The 21734-nt window shown below is 37.6% G+C and overlaps 1 protein-coding gene across 8 annotated transcripts in view; it reads left to right on the forward strand.

Moving 5' to 3' along the window:
- Nucleotides 1–21515, forward strand: part of ptprea (protein tyrosine phosphatase receptor type Ea) — a 71385-nt gene extending 49870 nt beyond the window's left edge. For 4 of the 8 annotated variants that reach the window (XM_044103793.1, XM_044103792.1, XM_044103794.1 and 1 more), the window contains 20 exons: nucleotides 5250–5333; nucleotides 7276–7372; nucleotides 7831–7904; nucleotides 8591–8635; nucleotides 10369–10505; nucleotides 10986–11076; nucleotides 12402–12478; nucleotides 12671–12707; nucleotides 12798–12895; nucleotides 13220–13339; nucleotides 14243–14406; nucleotides 14704–14839; nucleotides 14923–15072; nucleotides 16723–16816; nucleotides 17417–17493; nucleotides 17596–17730; nucleotides 17876–18001; nucleotides 18738–18889; nucleotides 18971–19106; nucleotides 20136–21515. In XM_044103793.1, coding sequence (XP_043959728.1) covers nucleotides 5255–5333; nucleotides 7276–7372; nucleotides 7831–7904; nucleotides 8591–8635; nucleotides 10369–10505; nucleotides 10986–11076; nucleotides 12402–12478; nucleotides 12671–12707; nucleotides 12798–12895; nucleotides 13220–13339; nucleotides 14243–14406; nucleotides 14704–14839; nucleotides 14923–15072; nucleotides 16723–16816; nucleotides 17417–17493; nucleotides 17596–17730; nucleotides 17876–18001; nucleotides 18738–18889; nucleotides 18971–19106; nucleotides 20136–20210 — 2100 coding nt within the window. In that variant the 5' untranslated portion in view covers nucleotides 5250–5254 and the 3' untranslated portion in view covers nucleotides 20211–21515. The other 4 variants (XM_044103797.1, XM_044103796.1, XM_044103798.1 and 1 more) reach the window with 3 other exon arrangements.
- Nucleotides 21516–21734: the final 219 nt, after the last annotated feature.

Raw genomic sequence — 21734 nt, forward strand, 5'->3', positions numbered from 1 at the left:
TCAAATAAAGAACAACTAGACTGCTGTTTTAGGCTGTTTGAGGAAATTAACAGTATCTAAAATCTAAAAACACAGATAGCTCGATGTAAAAATAGCTTAAGGTCGCTCAATTCACTAATTTACAGTCAAAAGCTCCACCTCTCAACTCAAAATCCAACATGGCTGCCAAGTTTGAAACTACTTGCTTGTATCTCCATAGCTCTTTCTCTCAGTGGAAGACAGTTTCCAAGTTGTGTAAACCAAAGCAATGAAATTTTTAAGTGAAATTCAGCCCATTTTTTATTATTAACCTGAAATACTAGACATTCTTTCCCCCAATTTTAGTTGTCCCCTATAAAAGGAAAAACAGAATGATGCATAAATTTAGTGTAACCCCAAATAAGCTTAAAATTGACACAAATTTGCATCACGGCTTGTGATAGCATTACATAATCATTTTTGTTTCATGGTTACAAGATATTCTGGGGTGTTATAATAATGACCTAATGTCTAGTAAAAAATGTTGGGGCTCTTGGAGTATTTAAACTTGTTATCCATAACTACAGTGAAGATGGGATTTAGATAAAGTATTGTTTGTTATTCTACTGCTTAAGATTTAAGTATTTTCTGATGGCTGAACTGGTTAAACAAAAAGGTAAACTTTAAAAATATGTTATTTAAAACGCATTGTATTTGCTGAAAATCATCGTAGATGGGGTCTGATGGTACCAAGATGGGGGTTGTGGTTGGATAGCTGAAAATATGTCTTGATCGGAAACAATTTTAGAGGGTAATAAAAGAGGCTGCAGACACATTTTTAACACAACAGTGAGAAACTGCACAGAAGGACAGCAAACTTTCTTTTAAGCCATCATTCAGGTGTCAAAACGCTCAGGGGGTAGACAGTCCTTTTGCTTTGAAGACCTCATGTATCTCCTGTCCGCCTCACATGGCCCCCCCCCCAACATTCCACAGCTGACGAATTCAAAAGGACAGAGAAACTGTGCCCATAGAAACTGTTCTCAGTGGACCCGACGAAGCAGAGAACGCCATGCCTCCTGTCAGAGGCAAACGCAGGCAATTTCCCTGTATTATCTTCTAAATGTAACAAGTTTCCTTCTGATGGCTTGGCTCTTCTGCTTATTACTGAGACGAAGGTAGAGAACTGCCAGCGTATCATATTGTTTTTTTAAGCCATGACTGAAAGAATGAGAAAGCAGGGAAACACAGTGAGAGGAATGTCCCATCCTCCCAAATAAATCGCTGCCGGGACAAAACATTTTGATTTACGACTAGAGTCACAGTGAGTCAGAGTTTTTTGTAATCTTTATACAACGGATGAAAACAAGCCTAGCAGTCGCCTACCTTTATTTTCTGATGTTTTATTGTGAAATGTGATATGCTCATATCTCTGCATACGTAACATATTGTTTGTCTGCTGTGAGATGTGTAGATATTCAGAGAAGTCGGGGTATAATCAATAGAGAGAGCTGTGTGTCATGCAGTGCATACCGTACACTTGTTCAAAGTTAGAGTTTACACTGTGACATAAGCAGGTGTTGATGCAGATGAATGCAGCTTTACAGTGATGATGTGTTAGAAAAAGTAAAGGTCTCTTGCACATGTAGATTGGTATGCAGGGTAGTTGGTTTAGGTTGTGGCACGAGTAGGGCTCAGATCCAGGGAAAACAACACACACCTCCAAATTGTGTCCAGGCTTGTAGCTGGTTGCTCGGAGACCAAGGGAAGCTGCAAGTTTTTCTGGCTGCAGCTTGAATGCAACAGGTCTGTACAGCTGTTGAAATACTCCAAGCATCACATTCCTTCAGCAGATAAAGGACGTATAATGAATCTATTTATCACATCAGTTTAACTTTTTGAGCTGAAGTACTGAATTGAACTTTTTGATTATAAAATCTGAGTTGCACATGCACACCAGCTTAAATATTCTTATGAACGATATTATCTCCCATGCAAAGAATGCAGTGGTGTTCTCTTGCTGCTGTAGTTGTAAGTCTTGCCTGTACAGCCAAGTGTTGTTTCTTAGGATGAGACTTATCAGTATGTCACAGAACTACTAACTCCATGCTTCACTAATGTCTGGGTGGGTGGGGGATAGGAGGCTGTCTAGTAGGCCAAGACAATATCCTTTTCCAATGCTAGTTGCAAATGTCTTCAGCTGGGAAATAAGGATACACCAGAACTTCCCCCGAGCTGTTATCTCACATGACCCATTTTCATTATGACTGGCCTAATGGTTGGTGACTGGCTGCTGAGTGCTAAATGGAAAGAGGACAAAGCATAGATGAGAGCACACAATGCAATGATAGCTGCTGGACTCAAGCTAAAGAGTGACTATTAGTCAAATCTGAGACTCATGGTCTAGACTAGTTTATGTTGAGTAAGGAGAGGGAGAGACCGTGTTCGGAGTTAAAATGCGATGTGTGGTGAAGAGGAATCTAAGTGGATGTTATGGCATTCTCAAGGAAATTTGCAGGTCTGGCAGCTGTACTGTAGAACCATACCAAAAATGAAACAGGGAGCAGAACAGCCTGGAGGAGTTGAGCCACACAGCTGGACTGCAGGCTGAAATATGACAGGGTGATATTTCTAGAGTTGAAAGAAAGGAATGAGAGTGCCAGGAGGCAGAACCACTTAACCACAAGATTTAGCCAAAGGGCTTGCTTAGAGTACTGTGCTGCATGTCCTCATAAACACAAACAAAAACTGAAAAAGAATACATAACATTATGTGCATAGTAGTTTGTGCTGTCAAAAGTTCATTCATAGACACCTTTTAAACAGTCCTGCCTCAAAGATTCACCTACTCAGCTCAATATCTGCCTCCTCCTCCAAGCTTGTGACATTTATAAAGGAAACCATAACAAGGGGGTTTGTTAAAGCTTCAGAAGAACTGTGGAGGGCTCATCCCTCATTAGAATTCCCTTATCAGTCTTTTCCATGGAGCGTAGGTTTGACATGTCTGGGTTTATTAATCGCTCCAGGAAATATTATTGACCGGGACCTTCTGCTCCCACTCTCCCTGCTGCAGAAAGAGTCTCTCTGGTCTGCCGCCCCCACATTCCTCCAGTGTCCTGCCTGGACGTAATACAGGACACTGCGGCACAGCGTGGAGCCTTCAACAGTGTCTTCATTGACTCTGTACTTGGCTTGAGCAGCTCGTTTTCTCTGCAGCTGGCTGCAAAGTACCACTCACATACCTGCAAGTGTGGGGAAGAAGTTAATCTGCTGTTTCATTAGCTCTGAGGTCAGATCTGTGTTGGTTTGTGTTAGAGTAAAAAAGCTAAAATTAATAGCAACTACAAGGCTGAGATAATAACAAGGCTTCAGAATAGAATAATCTTTATTGATCTCCAAGAGGAAATTGCTTATTTGTTGAAAGCTACTCCATCTTAGATTATAAATACGAAGTTTGTAAAATATATATATATATATATATAAGAGTCGATATTAGTCAATATAAAATAATATCAAATATAAAAATAATAGTTGCTTAAACTACGGTAATCATCTATCCATATCTACTTATCTGAGATGAGGACCTGGTGCAGGAATAACATACTCAAGAGGAAAACTTTGACATCCCTCCCCTCATTAATACTTTCCAGTTGATTCTATAGGATGGCTAGGTTTCCCAGGTCAGATTAATGAAGTCTCTCCATCTAGTTCTGGGTCTGCCTCTAGGTCTCTTCCCAATGAGATGCATCTGGAAAACCTCCATATGAGGCTTCCTCATGAGACTGCCAAACCACCTGAACTGTTTTGGTTGACGACCATGAGTTGAGACCGAACTGAACTTCATCCTGGGAACTTCACATGCTGGAGGTCTTAGTTTAAAGATGGCATTAGACCAAGCTCATCTGCAAAAGGCAGAAATGAGGCTTTGAGGTTCCCAAAGTCTCCATGACAACACCATGATCATGTTCATAAATGACAAACAGAGCATGAAAAGTTCACTACAAAGTCAAATGTAGATGCAGCTTTAGTGTTGGTTACACAAGGGCAGCGTGGCCCTTCAAAGAAACCACAACACCCCTTGCTAAAACGCTTCCAGTAAACAATCATAGGCATACTCCATATTCACAAAACTCCCATAGTCGCCTCAACAACTCCATGTGGATAAGGAATTTACTGTTACACAGTAAGGATAGAAGCTGCACTGAGTGACTAATTTCCAATGCTCTAGAGCAGGGGTGCCCAAAGTTGGTCCTCAAGGGCCGGCATCCTGCATGTTTTAGTTCTCTCCCTGGTTTAACGCACCTGGATCCAATAATGGCTCGTTAGAAGGCCTTAGAAGAACATTGACATGCTGAAAACTAAAGGCAGAGTACTAAAACATGCAGGTTGCCGGCCCTCGAGGGCCCACTTTGGGCTCTTGAGTAAGAATTTCCCAGGGAGAAGTGTGATAGCTGTGATAGTTAAAAACACACTTTTCGGTCCTCTTTCTTCTAGACTGTGAGCACCTCCCCTGTCTGCCACTCTTCAAACAGTGTGAATAAAGCTGGTCAGAAAAATCAAACTTCTATAACCTGCCTTTCCATTCAATTTAGACACTCACTGCAAGATTGTTGGACTTTTTGTGTTTTTACTGATTCAGGGATGTGTAAATGTTCATGCATTGTTCCTAAATCTACACATGCAGTGCCCTGGAAATCCCTTGTTCTTTGTCTTGACCTTGTTACAGAAATAGCTGGACGAAAGCAGCTGGTATCAGCTACATCAGTGGAATTTAGTGGAAGTGGAAGTTCTGTTTCCTGTGGTTGAAAATACATTAAATCAAATACTGTTACCTTAAGGTGTTATATTCAGCATTTCCTCTAAATTTAACACAAAAACTGCATTTACTTTAAAATCATTAAAATCTTTAGATTTTAAAAGGTGTTTTTTTCCCCTCCTCCTCCATACAGACATATTTTTCTCAATGGGTTTAAACAGGTAACGACAAAATTGTTGAAGTATTCTGCCATCATGTGGACATTTGTGGTAATACAGCTATACTTTTCCCCTGACAGAGCTAATGAATGACCAGGATTTGTGTGTGTTGTTCCATTGTGGTTCTCGTGAACTTTGCACATTCCTGAGCACATTCCTGAAAACAGCTCACGATTAAAGAAATACGCCTCAGATCTGTCAAAAGCTTTTGTGTCCGATGAATAGTAATATTATGCAACAGTCACTTTCTCATGAATCTTGATCTCAGACATGTCTGGAACTAAATTTAATAGCCACCCTCATTTTATTTTCCTGCAGGCACAATGGTCCCCCTTCTGTTTTTGGTGGCAACCACAACAATACCCTATTCCTATACCACTGCCAATGACACCAACTCAAAAGGTAAGAACAATAGCAAGGGCCACTCCACTTCAACAAAGTATCCCATTATTGCTTACTACAGTCATAACATTTCTCAGAGATAGTATTATTATCAGTTTTCTGCTGTGATTGCATCTGCTTGATAACAGCCTTCAGCTTTGTATTTACCAGATCACAATTAAGCTAGTAGCAGCAGTCAGTAATTTAAAGATTATTGTGAACCTTTATGCTGAGGACAGATAGCTGACTGGTGGTCTTGTCTTCTTTTTGAGAGCCTCTAATTTTCTGTCCAAGCTGATGCATATCTGTGTTGACAAAATACTGCTGAGACCTGTTATTAAACTGGCTCTGTGGCCATGAAAGAAAACAGCAGCCACTTTGCTGTTCCAAGTATTTAGTATTAGATCAAGTCATACAATGTACCTTAACACAAGTCAATCACAATAGATTAAACGATTAAAACGGTAAATCATCAGAAATTCTTCTTAAAAAGTATAACTTCTATAAAGTTGAAACCAGAAATTTACATACACTAAATAAGACACATGCACCCTTTTTCATAACATCTAAAGTTAAATCAGACTTCTCGTTGTTTTAGTTCAGTTAGAACTACCAAAATTATTTAGATTTGCTAAATGTCACAGTAATGAGAATATGCCAGAGATTTATTTATTAATGTCTTCAAAATCAGAAAATTACATGCAGAATAATTAACAATGAGGGAAAGCCCAGTTGATGATGTTCAGGAACATCTGATAGGTCAACTGATACATTTAAGTTAATTGGAGACGCATTTGTGGCTGTATTAAAAAGAAAATTCAGGTTTTTCATTTATGTATATAAATATCTGGTTACTTGACATAAGCCTTTTTTTAATGTGTATAAATGTCTGGCTTCAACTATTAATCGATTAGACAGTGATATTTTTCCAGTGTTTATTTTTGTTAATTTTTATTAATGTTTAACTAATATTTAACTAATATTTAACTAACAAACACCTAAAATTCAGCTAATGAGAAAAATTTAAAACCAATAAAAACCAAACATAGACAATTTTGTTACAGAAAAGTTATGCTTTGCGTGTTATTGCCTCTATAATCCTGGAGAAGACTGCCGACTTGGCATTTATCCAACAGACAGTCACTGACACACAACAAGAAGAGTAAACCACAAAACTAAGGCAGCTGTGTTCACAGAATCGTCGAAGCAAGCATATTCGTAGACTGTTATGTGACTGAAAAACCAATTGTAAGAAATCTGTACAAGCAATGAGTATAATTGAGTATAATTGCAGCCTGATGAGGAAGATCAGAAAGTAACTGTAGTTCAAGAGCCACCATACAGACATAATATGTCTGTATGTCTTAGCGATCCGCAATGCTCAGAAGAACGTTGACACAAACAGTAAAGCACTGTTTACAGAAGTAATAGTGAGTGCTACCATCTATGGATCCATTTAAAGTTATTTAGCAATGAGAGCCAACAGTATTGTCAAAATCATAACACAAAGGAAGTTAGTAAAATTGTAGTTAGGAAGCTAAAAGTGATGGCCTTCTGTAGAGCACTGACTGCAACTTCTGTAGAGTAATCTGTTTGGATGTGCAGTCAGGAGTGGTGAGACTGTGACGTGAGTTCATAATTTTCATAATTCTAAGTTTCAGCCAGTGTTTATGTCCACATTTAATGTGCCTGGCTTCTGCTAGTGGAGAAATATGATACATGTCGCATCAAATGCAACATGATCGTTCAGACTTCAAATGCTTTGAAAACAATTGGATAAGTATAAAAATTACGGTAGTAAAAACTGGAAGGACGAAGACCATCTAGACAAGTATGGTGTGAATATAGTTTGAGTTGAATTCTTTGATTTAATTTCCAATTTATTTAGAAGCAACGGTAGTGTTTGTGTCTTCTTTCTACATTTTTGTTGGTACTGCTCCTTTAACCTCTATTCCATCCTCAGGAGGAGAAAAATCTCACAACCCCCAAATCCTTCCCATTGTGCTGGTTGTATCCCTGCTGGTGCTCATCTTCACACTGTTGGCCTGGTACATCCTCAGGTAAAAAAAAAAAAAAAAAAAAAGCAAATACAAAACCAAGAAACTCTCCAACCCTTAGCTTGGCTCGCCTTTCCTCCTTTCCCTGGCGAAGAGCCCAGCACAGGGGCAGAACTAGAGGTGACGAACACTTCCTCCTTTTTAGTCACTGAGGCGGAGCCCATTCAGGAAGCAGACTCCCTCGCATGTTTAGTCAGAGCAGAGCAGAGCAGGCTGACAGTGGAGCTCCACAGGCAGCTTTAGACTGAAGACAGAATTCTCTACTACATTTTGACATAAACACAGCCTCACCAAGACGCCAGCTAATGAGAAAAAATAAGTTCTCAAGCTTCAGATGGTAGGATGGCAAGATTCTGGTTCAAAATATGGAGTGCTGATTAACTTTTATTGAAAAAAGGAAAAAGAAATTGATTGATTTACTGTCCCTGTCTCATTTTGCAGTGTTTTGTTTTCCTCTTCAGGTTAAAAAACCAGAAAACAGCAGTCGTCACAACAGTTGACAAGAAAATACCGAATGGCATCTTGGAAGAACAAGGTAATGTAGTAGAACTGCATGCTAAGAAATGCTGCAGGCATACTGTAGGTAGCGTGACAAGATAGCTATTAAAAGATGCAAATATAGATCTGTCATATTTAGACTTTGAGCTCAGAAGAAAGACAGTCAATGCCAACAGAAGGAGGGAGGTAACACGTTTTTATATTTCTGCCTATACGTGAAAGTAGTCCCATAAGTTGTTGTGGTGGCTTGAAACTTCCTGTGGTTGACATGAAGACTGAAAACAAGCTGGTTTCATGAACAGTTGCAGCTACTTTGAGGCTGCCTGTGAAGTTAGACGATGCGAAGATCAGACGATGCAAAGACGCTGCCTGAAAGCTGCTGCTCTCACAGCAGCTTTCAGCTCCGCTATTTTAAAAACGGAGCTCATTTGTGTGACGTTTGATAACACTTATCGGACCATGCAGGAAGCTTTTCATGATGAGGATTTGTGAATGTTCTTTAGGAAGCATTTTCTTATCTAGGAATGGAAAGAGCAGAGCAGGTTGTGCTCCTGGGAGAGAAGGAACTGAAAAAACCAAGACAACCTTCAGATGGCTGCTGGTTGGAGCAAGAACACATTTTGACTTTAAAACAATTTAATACTTAAATAAGGCACTTAGTCGTCTTTTTATTTGGACTGTATCTGTCCATGTGTGAATGATGTGATTTGGTCTGTGTTTTAGAGATTGGCTACAGTTCTGAGTCGTTGTACACCGTTGTACCTCCAGGTCAGGTATAAAGGGTGGCATGTTACTAACACTAACACCCTCTCTGGGTTACTTTTCCAGCCTTCATTTTCTCAAAGCTGTAACTAAATGCCAGGACAGGGTGCTGCGGCTCCTCTCTGGGTTCCTTTCGGCTCCTTAACACCTGCTGATGTTTGATGATCTGGGAAATCTACAGAGATAGCGGAGTAGCACAAAATTGTAAAGACTGTAGGAGTACCTGTTTAGTTTATGCAAAATGTTTTTAAATTACATTAGCTGTGTGAGCTGATTTTTATGATTCAGTGATTCCCAACCTCAAGTTTCTATTTATGTGAGAAATTTGCTGATAAATAAGTTGAACTGAGTGGGGAAATCAAAAATATCCTCACTATCTACAGCAGTATTTTAATGTTTATTTTTGATTGATTTTTCATGATTAAATTAATTTTACAAGATTTGAATATTAAATAAAACAAAGAGACAAAATGATTTCCAATAAAGCCATGTTACATCAGTTCCCCAGCAGACTGTCAGTGACACCCAGCACAAGGAGGATAAGCCACAAAAGCTTATTGCCAAGTCGGCTGACTCACCAGAGTCCTTTGTCCAAGCATTCTGATGGAAAGTAGAGTGGAAGGAAAAAGTACACAAGCAACAGGAATAACCACAGCTCTAAGAGGATTGCAAAGTAAACCTAATTCAAAAATTAGGGAAGATTCAGAAAGTGCGGACTGCACAACTTCAAGAGCCACCATCATGTTGAATGGGCGTTTGAATTGAAATGCTGAAATACATTAACTTTTATTCAAAAAGTTCCCAGTGAAATAAAGAGCATTGTGTTTGGACAAGTCATCCTGCTGAATTTGTGACCTTTTCTTGGGTGTTAATGTTACCTAAATATCTTCTACATACCACTAAAGGCAACTTAAATACCACCAGTTGTACTTCATCAGTTTTAGGATTGTGGAGTTGGAGGAAAGTAGTGGAAATTACCTTCAGTAACTAAAATACACTGACTGAAAGGTTGACAGCTCTTAACTAATCAATAAAAATGTTAATAAACTTGACATTTGGAGCTAAAAGAAATTCATAATCGGTGAATATTAGCACAGTAAAAAAATTATAATTCCTAGAAATAGAATAATCTTTAAGAGCAGCACTAAGCTTTGATAGTAGACCTGTCGATCTATTTCCTTCCTTTTTCCAAGTTAAGCTTCATAAACTCACTTGGGTAGTGGGATTGAACTTGTTCACAAAAACATTTTTTAGTTAATCAGTTTGTGTCTGTGTCCTTCAGGTCTGAAAGATGTCTCCCTAACAAAATTATTTATAATCTCTCAAAAAATGTCCGTAGGACAAAATGTTTGTTTGGATTTTACTGTAAAAGGGAAAAAAAAAGAAGTGATACTTGTACTCTGACCCAAACATTAGTTTTTGATTACCTTAACATGAAGCACTAAAAAGGTATGAAAAAACCCCAAAACAAACAAAACATCCAGCTTTGAAATAAGGGATTCCTGATTTTAGTCAACATGCTCTAATTTACAGACAGGTTGGGAACCACTGTTCTAATTCAACCCAATCATTTAGACTTTATTTCTTAGAACTGGTTATTTAACATCGCAGAACATATCTTTGGTTTTTATTTCTACCAGCTCCACATGATTAGTTTTCTTATGACACTTAATTTTTAGCTTCAAATGATTAAACTACCAAAAAGGAGAGATGGTACCAACTATGTTCCCTCCCCACAGAGCAACAGACGGTGGTCCTTCTGCCCAGGTCCCCCTCTGCCTCAAAGACCTACCTGCCCATCCCAGTGGACCACCTGGAGGAGGAGTACCGGCTCCGCTCAGCTGATGATGGCAAACTCTTCAGGGAGGAGTATAATGTGAGCTCCTCTTTAAATCTTACAAGTAAAATAAAGAAACTTTCTTTGCTTCATGTATTGACTTCAAATAGCATTTATGGTACATAGATTGGCCCTTCATCACTGTCCCTACCTTATTCATGGAGAATTGTTTAAAAAAAAAAAAAAAAAAAAGGTTTAAAGTTAAGAATGTGTGTATTTTCATGTAGGGAATTAAAATAAGTATCATGTGTCATATTGTCCATGACACACACTGATCTCAGACTCACCCACACAAACGAAAAGTACCTATTTGACTATTTATGTCTATAGTTGAGGAATCTGAGTCAAATTAATTGTCCGATTCATATTTCAAACAGCACAGAATATATGTTTTTTTTTCCGGCAGTTGTAAGAGAAAGAGGAAGTTGAAGTTCTTCACTAATTTAGCAGAGGAAGTGCCTTCATGCAGCAGACCACTGTTAATTGTGTTGTTGTATAATCTGCAATTTTGCTTTGCAGTCTTTGCCAGGGGGCAATGCACAGGGGACGTATGAAGAGGCAAACAAGGATGAGAACAAGGAGAAGAACAGATACCCCAACATCCTTCCCTGTGAGTGTACTTTCTGTTCTGTAGGAGCTTGCTTTGCTTCTGAGTCAAACTCTGCTTCCTGTTTCTATACACACAAACAAGCGCCATTGTGTCTTTGACACATTTTTTTTTTTTTTCTCTCGCTCTGACAGATACAGTAAAGTCTTCCATTAACCGCTTGCACATGCACTTACAATGACAGAACAATATTCTAATAGTTTCCTACATAGCTTTCCTTTCTAACACGTGTGGTTCCTCTTCTGAGAACTTGATGTGTTTTTAACACTGGTCTTACACTGCAGTTATGCCAGCAGCTCTTAAAATTAAAAATAAATAACTAAGCATGTACCATCAAGTTTACACCTGTGTAGCCCTATGGGGAGAAGAGTTATTTATACATCCCTGCATTTTTAGAAATAATAACAATGTACAAAGAATTAAGTAATACGTTTTTGCAGATTTTCTTGTGGATGAGTTTTAGTACTTGCAATAGGCTTTAGGTCTTAGTTTTGCAGAAGTATTCACACACAATGATCTTATTTCACATGTGTTTAATTGCAATTTTATGAAAAGTACTGATTTTTTTTTTCCTTCTTTAAAAAAAAAAATCCCCCAAGCTCAGTGAGATTCTTTTGAAGTCTTGACCCAGATTCTCAATTGGGTTTAGGTCTGAAGTTTAACTTGGCCATCCTGACACATTAATCCATCCATCCATCCATTTTCTGCACACTCTTGGTCTCCCTCAATTGCCCTTAGGTATGAGTGTGTGTTTTTTCTTGTTGCCCTATGATGAACTGGTCCTGTGCGCAACATAGCTCTTGCCCACTGACTGCTGGATGAAGCATTTTTGCAGCAATTTTAGCTAGACTGAAGACAAAATAGTTGATTAATTGAACAGTTCTCTCTGAATTTGTCAACTTTGAGATATTGTTCTATAGTCTCACTACTTTAAACTTCTCTACAACTTCTCCTTGGTTGTCATGCTGATGTTTAACTAAACAGACTTCAAATCTAAGATCTAATTAGGCTATTTCTGAAGGCAGTTCGTTGAACTAGATTTTGAGATCTAAGATAAGGGTATAGTACATTGTATGAATGCCACACTCATCAGACTAACAGTTGTAAGGAGCTTAGAAAATCCATCCCACTTAGTAATTATCCATTACTTTGTGTTGGTATGTCATATAAATTTCGGATAAAATTCTGGTAAACTCAGTTTTAGTTTTAGTCATATTTAGTTTTGAGTAAAAATCTGAAAACCTTGAATGAGTATATACACTTAGAGAATTAATGAAGAAATGTGGAAATTATGGAAAGTATTCCTTTGTTTCTTTTCTCACTAACAGATGATCATTCCCGAGTGGTGCTGACTCAGTTGGATGGGAACCCATGCTCAGACTACATTAATGCATCTTACGTTGATGTGAGTTAGTTTTTTGTAATTCTGATTATGTGAATTCAAAAGTTGACAAAATAATTAATTGTGCTAACGTCAGATAAATGTTTACAGTATTGTTTCAGGAGGTATTAGTTTAAAAAAAATTGTTTTATTTTGTTTAAACTCAGAAAGTAGTGCTTTGCATCATAGTCACGAGAAATATTCTTTTACCACCAGGGTTACACAGAAAAGAACAAATTTATAGCTGCACAAGGTAAGTAAAAGTATAAAGAAAACTGTTCTCCTGTTTGGATTTTTTTTTTTTTCATTAAAGATTACAATAACCTCATATTTTATTTCTCAGGACCAAAAGAAGAGACAGTAGCAGACTTTTGGAGGATGATTTGGGAGCAGAAAGTAGCAACGGTTGTCATGCTGACAAATCTGAAAGAAAGGAAAGAGGTATTTACTACTCAAGTTCCCTTACCTTTAGGAAAAGTAATAAGGTGCACAGATATGGAGATTGCTGCTTTTTTTAAACTAATGCTCTTATGTTAATGCTGTGGGATGAAGTGAAACTCAGACTTGGATGATGTGTGAAAGAACAGTGGTGTTTAGTTTATTTTTTGTTTGTATAATGTATAAAGTTTTAAAAGCCAGTACAATAATCTTTTTGCAAAGTTGTTTATTTCAGACATTCTTCCCTAATCTGATCTGAACTGATTTTAAATTAGTTTCAATTAACATTTTATTAAATTACGTGTTTCTCATGGTATATTCTTGCAGGATAAGTGTTACCAGTACTGGCCAGACCAGGGCTGCTGGACTTACGGGAACGTAAGGGTGGCAGTCGAGGACTTCACAGTCCTAGTAGACTACACAATACGCAAGTTCTGTGTACAACATGTAAGTGCAAACCAGTTCCTCTTGAATTTATTAAGAAACTTTGTTTACTTGCATCTAATCTGCATATTTCCTAAAGCGAGAGAGCACATTTTAAGTGTTTTCTGTAAAAACAATATGTTCTGCCAGCCTCTTCTAGAATTCTTTCGTAGTGTTCATTTTAAAAGATAAAGTATTAGAATTGATCGTGATTATGGCCGTTACTTCTGGAATGAGCAAATTTTTAAATAAGGACCCTAGATAAAATCGGAAATTAGAAGGAAGTCAAAGGAAGTATATGATGAAGGAATGGCAATTTTTAATCTGAGACCTACATAATGCTACAAAACATGCAATACAATACATCTGGAATATATTTGCCCATAAATACTGCTCTCTTTTGTGACATTTATGTTGGGGACTTTGATATTGATGACAATATATTGTGCAGTCCTGAAACAGGGCTTTTACTTAAGAAGTGAATCACACGCTAACTTTAGCGATATGTCTAAGTGCTAAAACAACTAAAATATAGGTCTACAAACCATAAATTCTGTTTAAATTAATTTGCAAGGAGCATAAAATTATATATAGTACATTTGATTGAGCTACAGATGGGAGATGACACTTCACAGGAAGCTTTATTATCATTAGACAGCCACGCTCTGCAGACATCCTAATCTTTTATACCTAGTAACAAGGCTGAACAATATAATGCAATATTTAATTCGATTCTATATTGTAACTATATATCTATATAATTTAGACAGACAAGTCATATAGACTTTTCACAGGCTTTTTGTTAGCCTGGAAGCAGGCTAACACAAACTGGATTCTCCTAGATGAGAAAAGCTTTCTAGTTGATTTCTGAAAACATAAATTATTGTCTTAATATATAACTTCAATATTTATACTTTAATTTCACAGCAAGCCAGTGATGCTGCTAAGACTCCCCGACCAGTCACACAGCTTCACTTCACCAGCTGGCCTGACTTTGGAGTCCCTTTCTCCCCCATTGGCATGCTGAAGTTCCTGAAAAAGGTCAAGGCTGTGAATCCGCCGTTTTCTGGACCTATTGTGGTCCACTGCAGGTACTGAAGAGTCAGCAGCTGATGTAGCTCAATGTGTTTACTTGAACTGAACAAGCTTAGTATTTCTGAATGAGGTTTTGTTTGTTTCAGTTATCCACTTAGTTTCTATGGGAAGTGATGTATTTGGGTATGAATATACTCTCTATGAGTCCATGGGTAAACAAAAACAAAGTGATGCGTAGCAACGAATGTGTTTACAAGCACAGATGTCCTGTTGTTTTTCTCCCGCTTCCCATTATCATACAAGTATCAGCTGAGCATTGTGGTAAACACAGCGTGTGTGTTTTCTGTCCCCAGTGCTGGTGTTGGGAGAACGGGAACCTTCATCGTAATCGACGGCATGATCGACATGATGCACGCGGAGCAGATAGTTGATGTGTTTGGGTTCGTCTCCAAGATACGAGAGCAGCGCTCCCAGCTCATCCAGACAGATGTGAGTTAAAGATGGACTCCCTGGTGCATTATCATCAACTACCCATACAGTGTGTATTTAACATTTGTCTATCCTCACCCTAGATGCAGTACTCATTCGTCTACCAGGCCTTGCTTGAATACTACCTCTATGGAGACACAGAGCTGGATGTGTCATCTCTGGAAGGACACCTGCACAAACTGCACAACACCTTTGCCGACGGCGATCGTGTGGGCCTGGAGGAGGAGTTTAAAGTAATTTGATTTGTTTCACATTCTGATTAAATAAAACAGAATAAAAAATCTAAATGAAAAGGCTAGTAACACTCAAATAACCTTTTGCTTACCTATGCAAAGTACTTGGAGATGCACTAATCAGAATTTTGTAGCCATTTGCCATCAGATTTTTACCTCGACAAGTGGATAGTAATTGTAGCAAATTTTGACTTTTTTTACTATGTAGTAAGTAGTATATTGTAAATAATATTTTACTATTGTAGATCAAAATTTAGAAACAGTATTCAAAATAAGTTTTTGGACTCTTCCTGTTTTGAGCAGTCGTAGGTTATTTATATTAGCAGCACAGGTGGCAGTGCATCACTGGGTGAGATTAGTTCCTGTGAAACAAGGTGTTTATTTTTGAAACAAAGAAAATGGTAACCAAGTTTGCATCATAAACTTGGATTCCTGGCATCTTTACTTTGCGATTACTTTGAAAATATGGTCTGTGAGTGAATCGTAAAGTACGTTGGGCCTTATCTTGACTAAGATTTGCGAAACACTTTCAATGTTTTCTAATCCAGCATGTTGCATGATAGTTTGAGTTCAAATTAATAAAGTGTAAGCTTTGCCATCTTATCTGCTTAGTCTTGCTCTCCCTTTTAGCCTCAACCACAGACATTTCACAACTTGTAGAAATAACCTTATGGTCGCTTCGCTTCCTCTGAAACTAACTGACTTTAGGTCGACAACAAAGAGTGTCATGAGCAAGGCCTAGATGAGATCAGAGATAGCAATAGGAAGTAGGTTCGATTTTGGGTACATCTTAAAAAAAAATTATCCATAAGTGATAAGATTCTGGTTGTAAGTGTTTTTTTGAGTACAATGAATAGTCTTTCCATCTAATTGAAAAAATGTTTTCCATCATTTCAAGGTTTCATTTAAAATGTTGCCTCTGGCCAATGTCTTCTTTAAAACATAAAGCAAATACGTTGTTTCATTTTGGCACTGAACCAAACTAAGGTGTCAGTTCTTTACTGTATATTACAGGAATGGTGAGTCTGAATACATATTGCTTAAGTGATTGGCCAACATTAATTTAACTCCAGGCAACTCTAGAGCAATAGAGGCCTATGGTCTAATTCTGATAGAAGTAAAACTAAATTAAAACAAACCACTGCTCAGGAAGCAGGAAGGTCATTGTGGGCATTCAGAGCAGGGGTGAACAATGTTTACAAAAGGATGTGGCCTTCTGTGATATTTCGTTTCTCTTCACATTGCATGCACTGTCAAATATTTTTACTTTGTTTATTGAAATGGAAAAAAGATTTAAAATGTGAACACGCAAAATCAGAAAAGTTTTAACGCCCTTATTGATGTTATTCTAACAAGATTGTGCACAATAGTATTGATTTGGGTGAACTTTACAAAAATTTGGTCCCTAATGACAAAACTTCTGTCAGTAGTAATATTAATGCATGAATTGTACAACGTGCAGGAATGTGCCATAAAAAGGTGAAAGTTTTGATTTTGGCGCCAACTTTAGATTTTTATTTTTTTTTTAGCAAAATTTAATCAAAAAAATCTGTGTTGTGAGTTAGCTGCAAAGCAAGTGAACCTTAGATTTAATTTTAAAATGAATGTATTTTTGTATTTCTCATACTTTGCATTCTTTTGACTTCTCAGAAACTGACCAACATGCGAATAATGAAGGAGAACATGAGAACTGGGAATCTTCCTGCAAACATGAAGAAGAACAGAGTTCTACAAATTATTCCATGTAAGAAACAGGAATCCACTTTGTCTACTTATGGCAGTTTCAAGATATAGTGTCAGGTAGTTGTGGGGTTAGGGACCACATCAACCCATGAATAGCTAAAATCCACACAGACTTGCAAGCTCCTTCTAACTACAAATCGTCTATCACTTACCTCTTTTCCACCGAAGAGCTTTGTTAGTACCAATGTTAGCATTAGACTCCTGCCAGCTGTTCACCCACATATTTCTTATTTTTGTATTATTATTTATAAGGTAATATTGGGGGGGGGTTTGAGTGAGGTCCTATGAAAGTGGATGAATACAGTATACAGCTAATCTGTTAGCATAGAATTATTTATTAGAGTTGTCTTAAATTGGTAGTCAACTAAAACACTTCATGTCTGTCTGGCTAACTTCTGCCAAGTCCACAGTAATATCTTTCTCCTACAGGTAAGGGAACTATTACAGATAATTTCACGGAACCTCACTTCAAAAAATCCAGAGTTACCCTTCAAGCAGTCTACTCTGAGAATCACTCATGCCGGTTTATATATCTAAAACCTCATCAATATTTCCATCTGTTGCTCTAATGTACGTTTCTCATCTGCTTTGTCCATTTCAGATGATTTCAACAGAGTCATTCTCTCCATGAGAAGAGGCCAAGAGTTCACAGATTACATCAATGCGTCTTTTATAGATGTAAGAAAACAACTCTTCCTGTAGCAACAGGTTGCCAACAGTACTTATACTTCACCCTGTTAAATCAAAAATGTAATAAATAAATGCTCTGCTGTTACTCAGGGATACAGACAGAAGGACTACTTCATTGCCACACAGGGGCCTCTTACCCATACGGTAGAGGATTTCTGGAGAATGGTGTGGGAATGGAAATGTCACTCCATTGTAATGCTTACTGAGCTCCAGGAGAGGGAGCAGGTGATCCACAAAAGCAACTCATTGAACACTTAACTAAGCTAAATTTATACCTTTACTGTCTTTTTCACATGCAGTGTTATTTTTGCCAAAGCAATTATAATACCTGATATATTCTGCATATTTATATAGCAATTCTGATTTGCAGGACAAATGTTGCCAGTACTGGCCTACAGAGGACTCTGCTACCTATGGAGACTACACTGTAGAACTGAAGGGAGACACTTTGTGTGAAACCTTCAGTCTACGAGACTTGGTACTCACCTTTGTGCCGGTAGGCAAATTAACTTTCCACTATCAGAGATGTAAATGTGGCTTCCTTCACATCATTTACAACACTTGACTCTTCTTATGGAGCTACTTTGTTTGCCTATAAAAATTGTGGTGAAACATTAAAATCCCAAAAACGAGTAAAAGGTTATCTAAACTGAGTCTGTTCTTAAATTTGTTACCAAATCAAGCAGAAAACAAACTTTTGCTCAGTTTTATGTTGGTTTTTCACACCTCACATCTTTGAGTGAGTAAATCTCTAGACGAACTGTTTTTTTTTTTGTTTTTTTTTATCCAAACAAAATCACATTTACAAGGTAGCTTACATTAACTAAGAATAGCATATGTGCACGCTTCCACAACCTTTATCTAAAAATATATTAATTTAAAATAATTCTTACAAATAATAAATGCAGCTCCTTGGTAGAAGTGTCTTGGAAGTGATCCATCAACTGTCTAAAACTTAGAACAAAACAGGAAGCATAAAACTCTAGACTGTGAGAGTAAAGCAGGATGTGTTTAGGCTTATCAACCGGGAGGTTCTTATTTCGTATATTTCATTAACTTCGACCCACTTCACTCTTTAACGGTGTGATTGTTCATTCGCCTCCCAGAATATCCCTGGTCGGCCCACCTCTTATATACTGCACAGCACACCCCATTATCGTTCATAAACAGCTAATAAATCACATTTCAAAGGTATTATGATCTCTCATCTACCCTTGCATTTCCTCTAAAAGGAGAAGCAGACAAGGACGGTCAGGCACTTCCACTTCCATGGGTGGCCTGAGATCGGCATCCCGGCAGAGGGCAAAGGCATGATTGACATCATCGCCTCAGTGCAGAGACAGCAGCAGCAGTCTGGGAACCATCCCATAGTCGTACACTGCAGGTAGGTTTCAGTTTGCGGAAGTGGCTCATTCTGGAGTACTAAAGCTGGTACTAAAGCCAATATTTTTTGTTTATGCTACAGTGCTGGTGCAGGGCGAACAGGTACGTTCATTGCACTGAGCAATATTTTGGAGCGAGTCAAAGCAGAAGGTCTGCTGGACGTGTTCCAAACCGTCAAGAGTTTACGCATGCAGAGGCCTCATATGGTCCAAACTGTTGTAAGTAGAAGAATATATTGCCAATAATCTGAAATGTATCAGAGATATGCATGTCAGTTTCCACAGCTCCGCCAGGCCCCAATAGTCAGAAAAAACATTGAGTACAGGTCAGTAGAGACAAACCAAACCACCAGCATTATGGTTAGTGTGGCTGCCCTCACTCATCTGTACATGAATTGTAATTAATACCACCATCTGGCCATATACAAACTTATAATGACAGCCGCTCAATCAAACAGCATAAAGTACTGCTAATGCGAAGTTGGAACCCTGTGTAACTGGGTGACCTTGACTCACTGCTTTGATTATCAAACATTCGGCTAGCTATTTGATGCCACCATTAATGGCTTTTGGGTTCGGATGTAGATGTGCTTGCTCCTTAAAAATCCATTTTTATCACCCTTCACAGATAAGCAAGTACAACTGATTTTGCTCAAATGTGTCCATCTCTTCTGGGTGCTTCATTTTTATTTGGCAATTATCTACCACTTCAACACTGTGAATTTAAAATAACATTTCATCTCTATTACAGGCTCTACATTAATATTGTGACTGTGCTCCACTTAACTTCCTCACAATGATAATTTTGTCCAAACTGGATTTTTTATAGTCAGTGGACTCAATTACAAACATGTGGATTTGAGGTCCAAGATTTAATTTGACATCATAGAACTGCGCAATATTACAATCGTCAAAGAACTGCTTGTATATTTCAAAACCCTAAAACAACTGAGCAACAAGGGGGCAGGAGTAAAATTAAAACAGGAATATTTCAAAAAGTACTGAGATAAACTTTAATAGCGATGAGGCTAAAATAAACCACTAACAAAGTGATGGAAATGTTTCAATGTGGAAAAAAAAAATAAAAAATCAAGGATCTGCACAGGATTCAAGCTCCTCTATGAAATACAGTGATCAGATTATACCTTACATTTGTATGTATATATGCACAATGTACTCTCCCAATAAGTTGTACAGTTTCTCATTTTACTGGTCACCATGTAATTCACATTTCTTCTTTACCTACAGGAACAGTATGACTTCTGCTACAGGGTGGTACAAGACTTTGTTGACATCTTCTCAGACTATGCCAATTTTAAATAAAATTTGCCTTAAACCTGGTTTTTAAATGTTTTTTACAGCCAATTTTGCAGTTTTCAGTTTCGTTAACGTTGTCAAATTATCTTCTATTTTGCTATGCACTTGTCCTACCATTAACCCAAGTTGTTATTCTGCTGTGACGTATGGTATATGTCGGAGGATGAAAATTGTAAATGGAAGAAAAGTCAAATTAATGGTGTACATTTTAAAATGTGTATTAAGCATTGCTACAAAGTTGATCTCTGATTTGTTGTATAATATTGTTTTATAACATTGTTTAAATGTCTGAGTTTTATTTTGAACTGATAGTTTTAAAAAAATTTAGTTATTGTAAATGTATTTATGCATTGACATTCCTTGCTTGTGTTAATGTTTTTTATTTTTGTTAATTATAAATCTTTCATGTACTGCTGACATCTGAGATTAGGAAAAAAAAAATGTTTTCTTCAAGATACTGTCAGAAATGTTTGTAACAATGACAGCCATATTGCAGAGAACATAAGTCTGAGGTGGCGATACTGAACCTGGCTTTTACAAATTAATTCAGCTAGCCAACCCCGACAGACAGAACCTGCCTTTAATCTGTATACAGCAAAAAGTACTAAGAATCACTGCACATTAAAAAGCACAGTAGTAAAACTTTTTGCCAAGAACCTTTAACACAGAATGTGTTTTTTTCAAGTTTAAAATATTGCTAATTAGTGCCATATTTAAGTCATAAAATAGAAGAGTGCTAAGTTGAAAAGAATGATGCCTACAAGTTATCTATGGATGCAGAGTGCAGAAAAGTATAATTTTATGTTGCACAGTCAAAACACAAAAATGCTAGCCAAGAGTTACAAACACGATCCTTTGTCAGTTTCTTTGCCAAACTGATTTACAAAATAAAGAATGGGAAGGAGAAAAGACAGGATGTAAAATTTAAATAGATTTTAGAACAGAGCCTGATCCATCTGGTACTCAAACACCTAACAGTTTTATTTTTGCTACATGTAAATACTACATGACAAAGTGCTTAGATAGTAACCAGTGGCTATGGAGCAATGGACTGTAAAGTGATTGGTCCAGTTTTGTAAACTACATGTATGTGACTGTGAGATACAGACTGAACAAAACAACACAAGTCTATGTTGCCAGGGCTTGATTTCTGTTCAAATAGTCCTTTTGAGGAACAGGGAAGAGGGCTTGTTTAGACTCCAGCTCTTTGCCTTTGCTCTCTCTCTTTCTCTGTGGGTGGTCTATCATGTTTTGGACTGTCTGTGTCTTTAAAATGTTAAAAAGTTGCAATATTAAATTCATTTAAAAATGCTTTGAATTTTAGTGGAATTTCTTTCACAATGTAGGTTTGTTCAGAGAAGCCATCATTGTCACTCTTTAAAGGCTGAAATGTGTGCATTTACCAATGGAAGAAATACAGCTGCAACTTTGTGTCATTATTGGTGCTCAATGTGATATTGTTCAGAAACTATAGAAAGCATATGCCTTGGGTAAGTGACTCTTCCCTGACAAATTACATGAGAACAGTAT

The sequence above is a fragment of the Gambusia affinis genome, linkage group LG20 (assembly GCF_019740435.1).
Source record: "Gambusia affinis linkage group LG20, SWU_Gaff_1.0, whole genome shotgun sequence".
NCBI lineage: Eukaryota > Metazoa > Chordata > Actinopteri > Cyprinodontiformes > Poeciliidae > Gambusia > Gambusia affinis.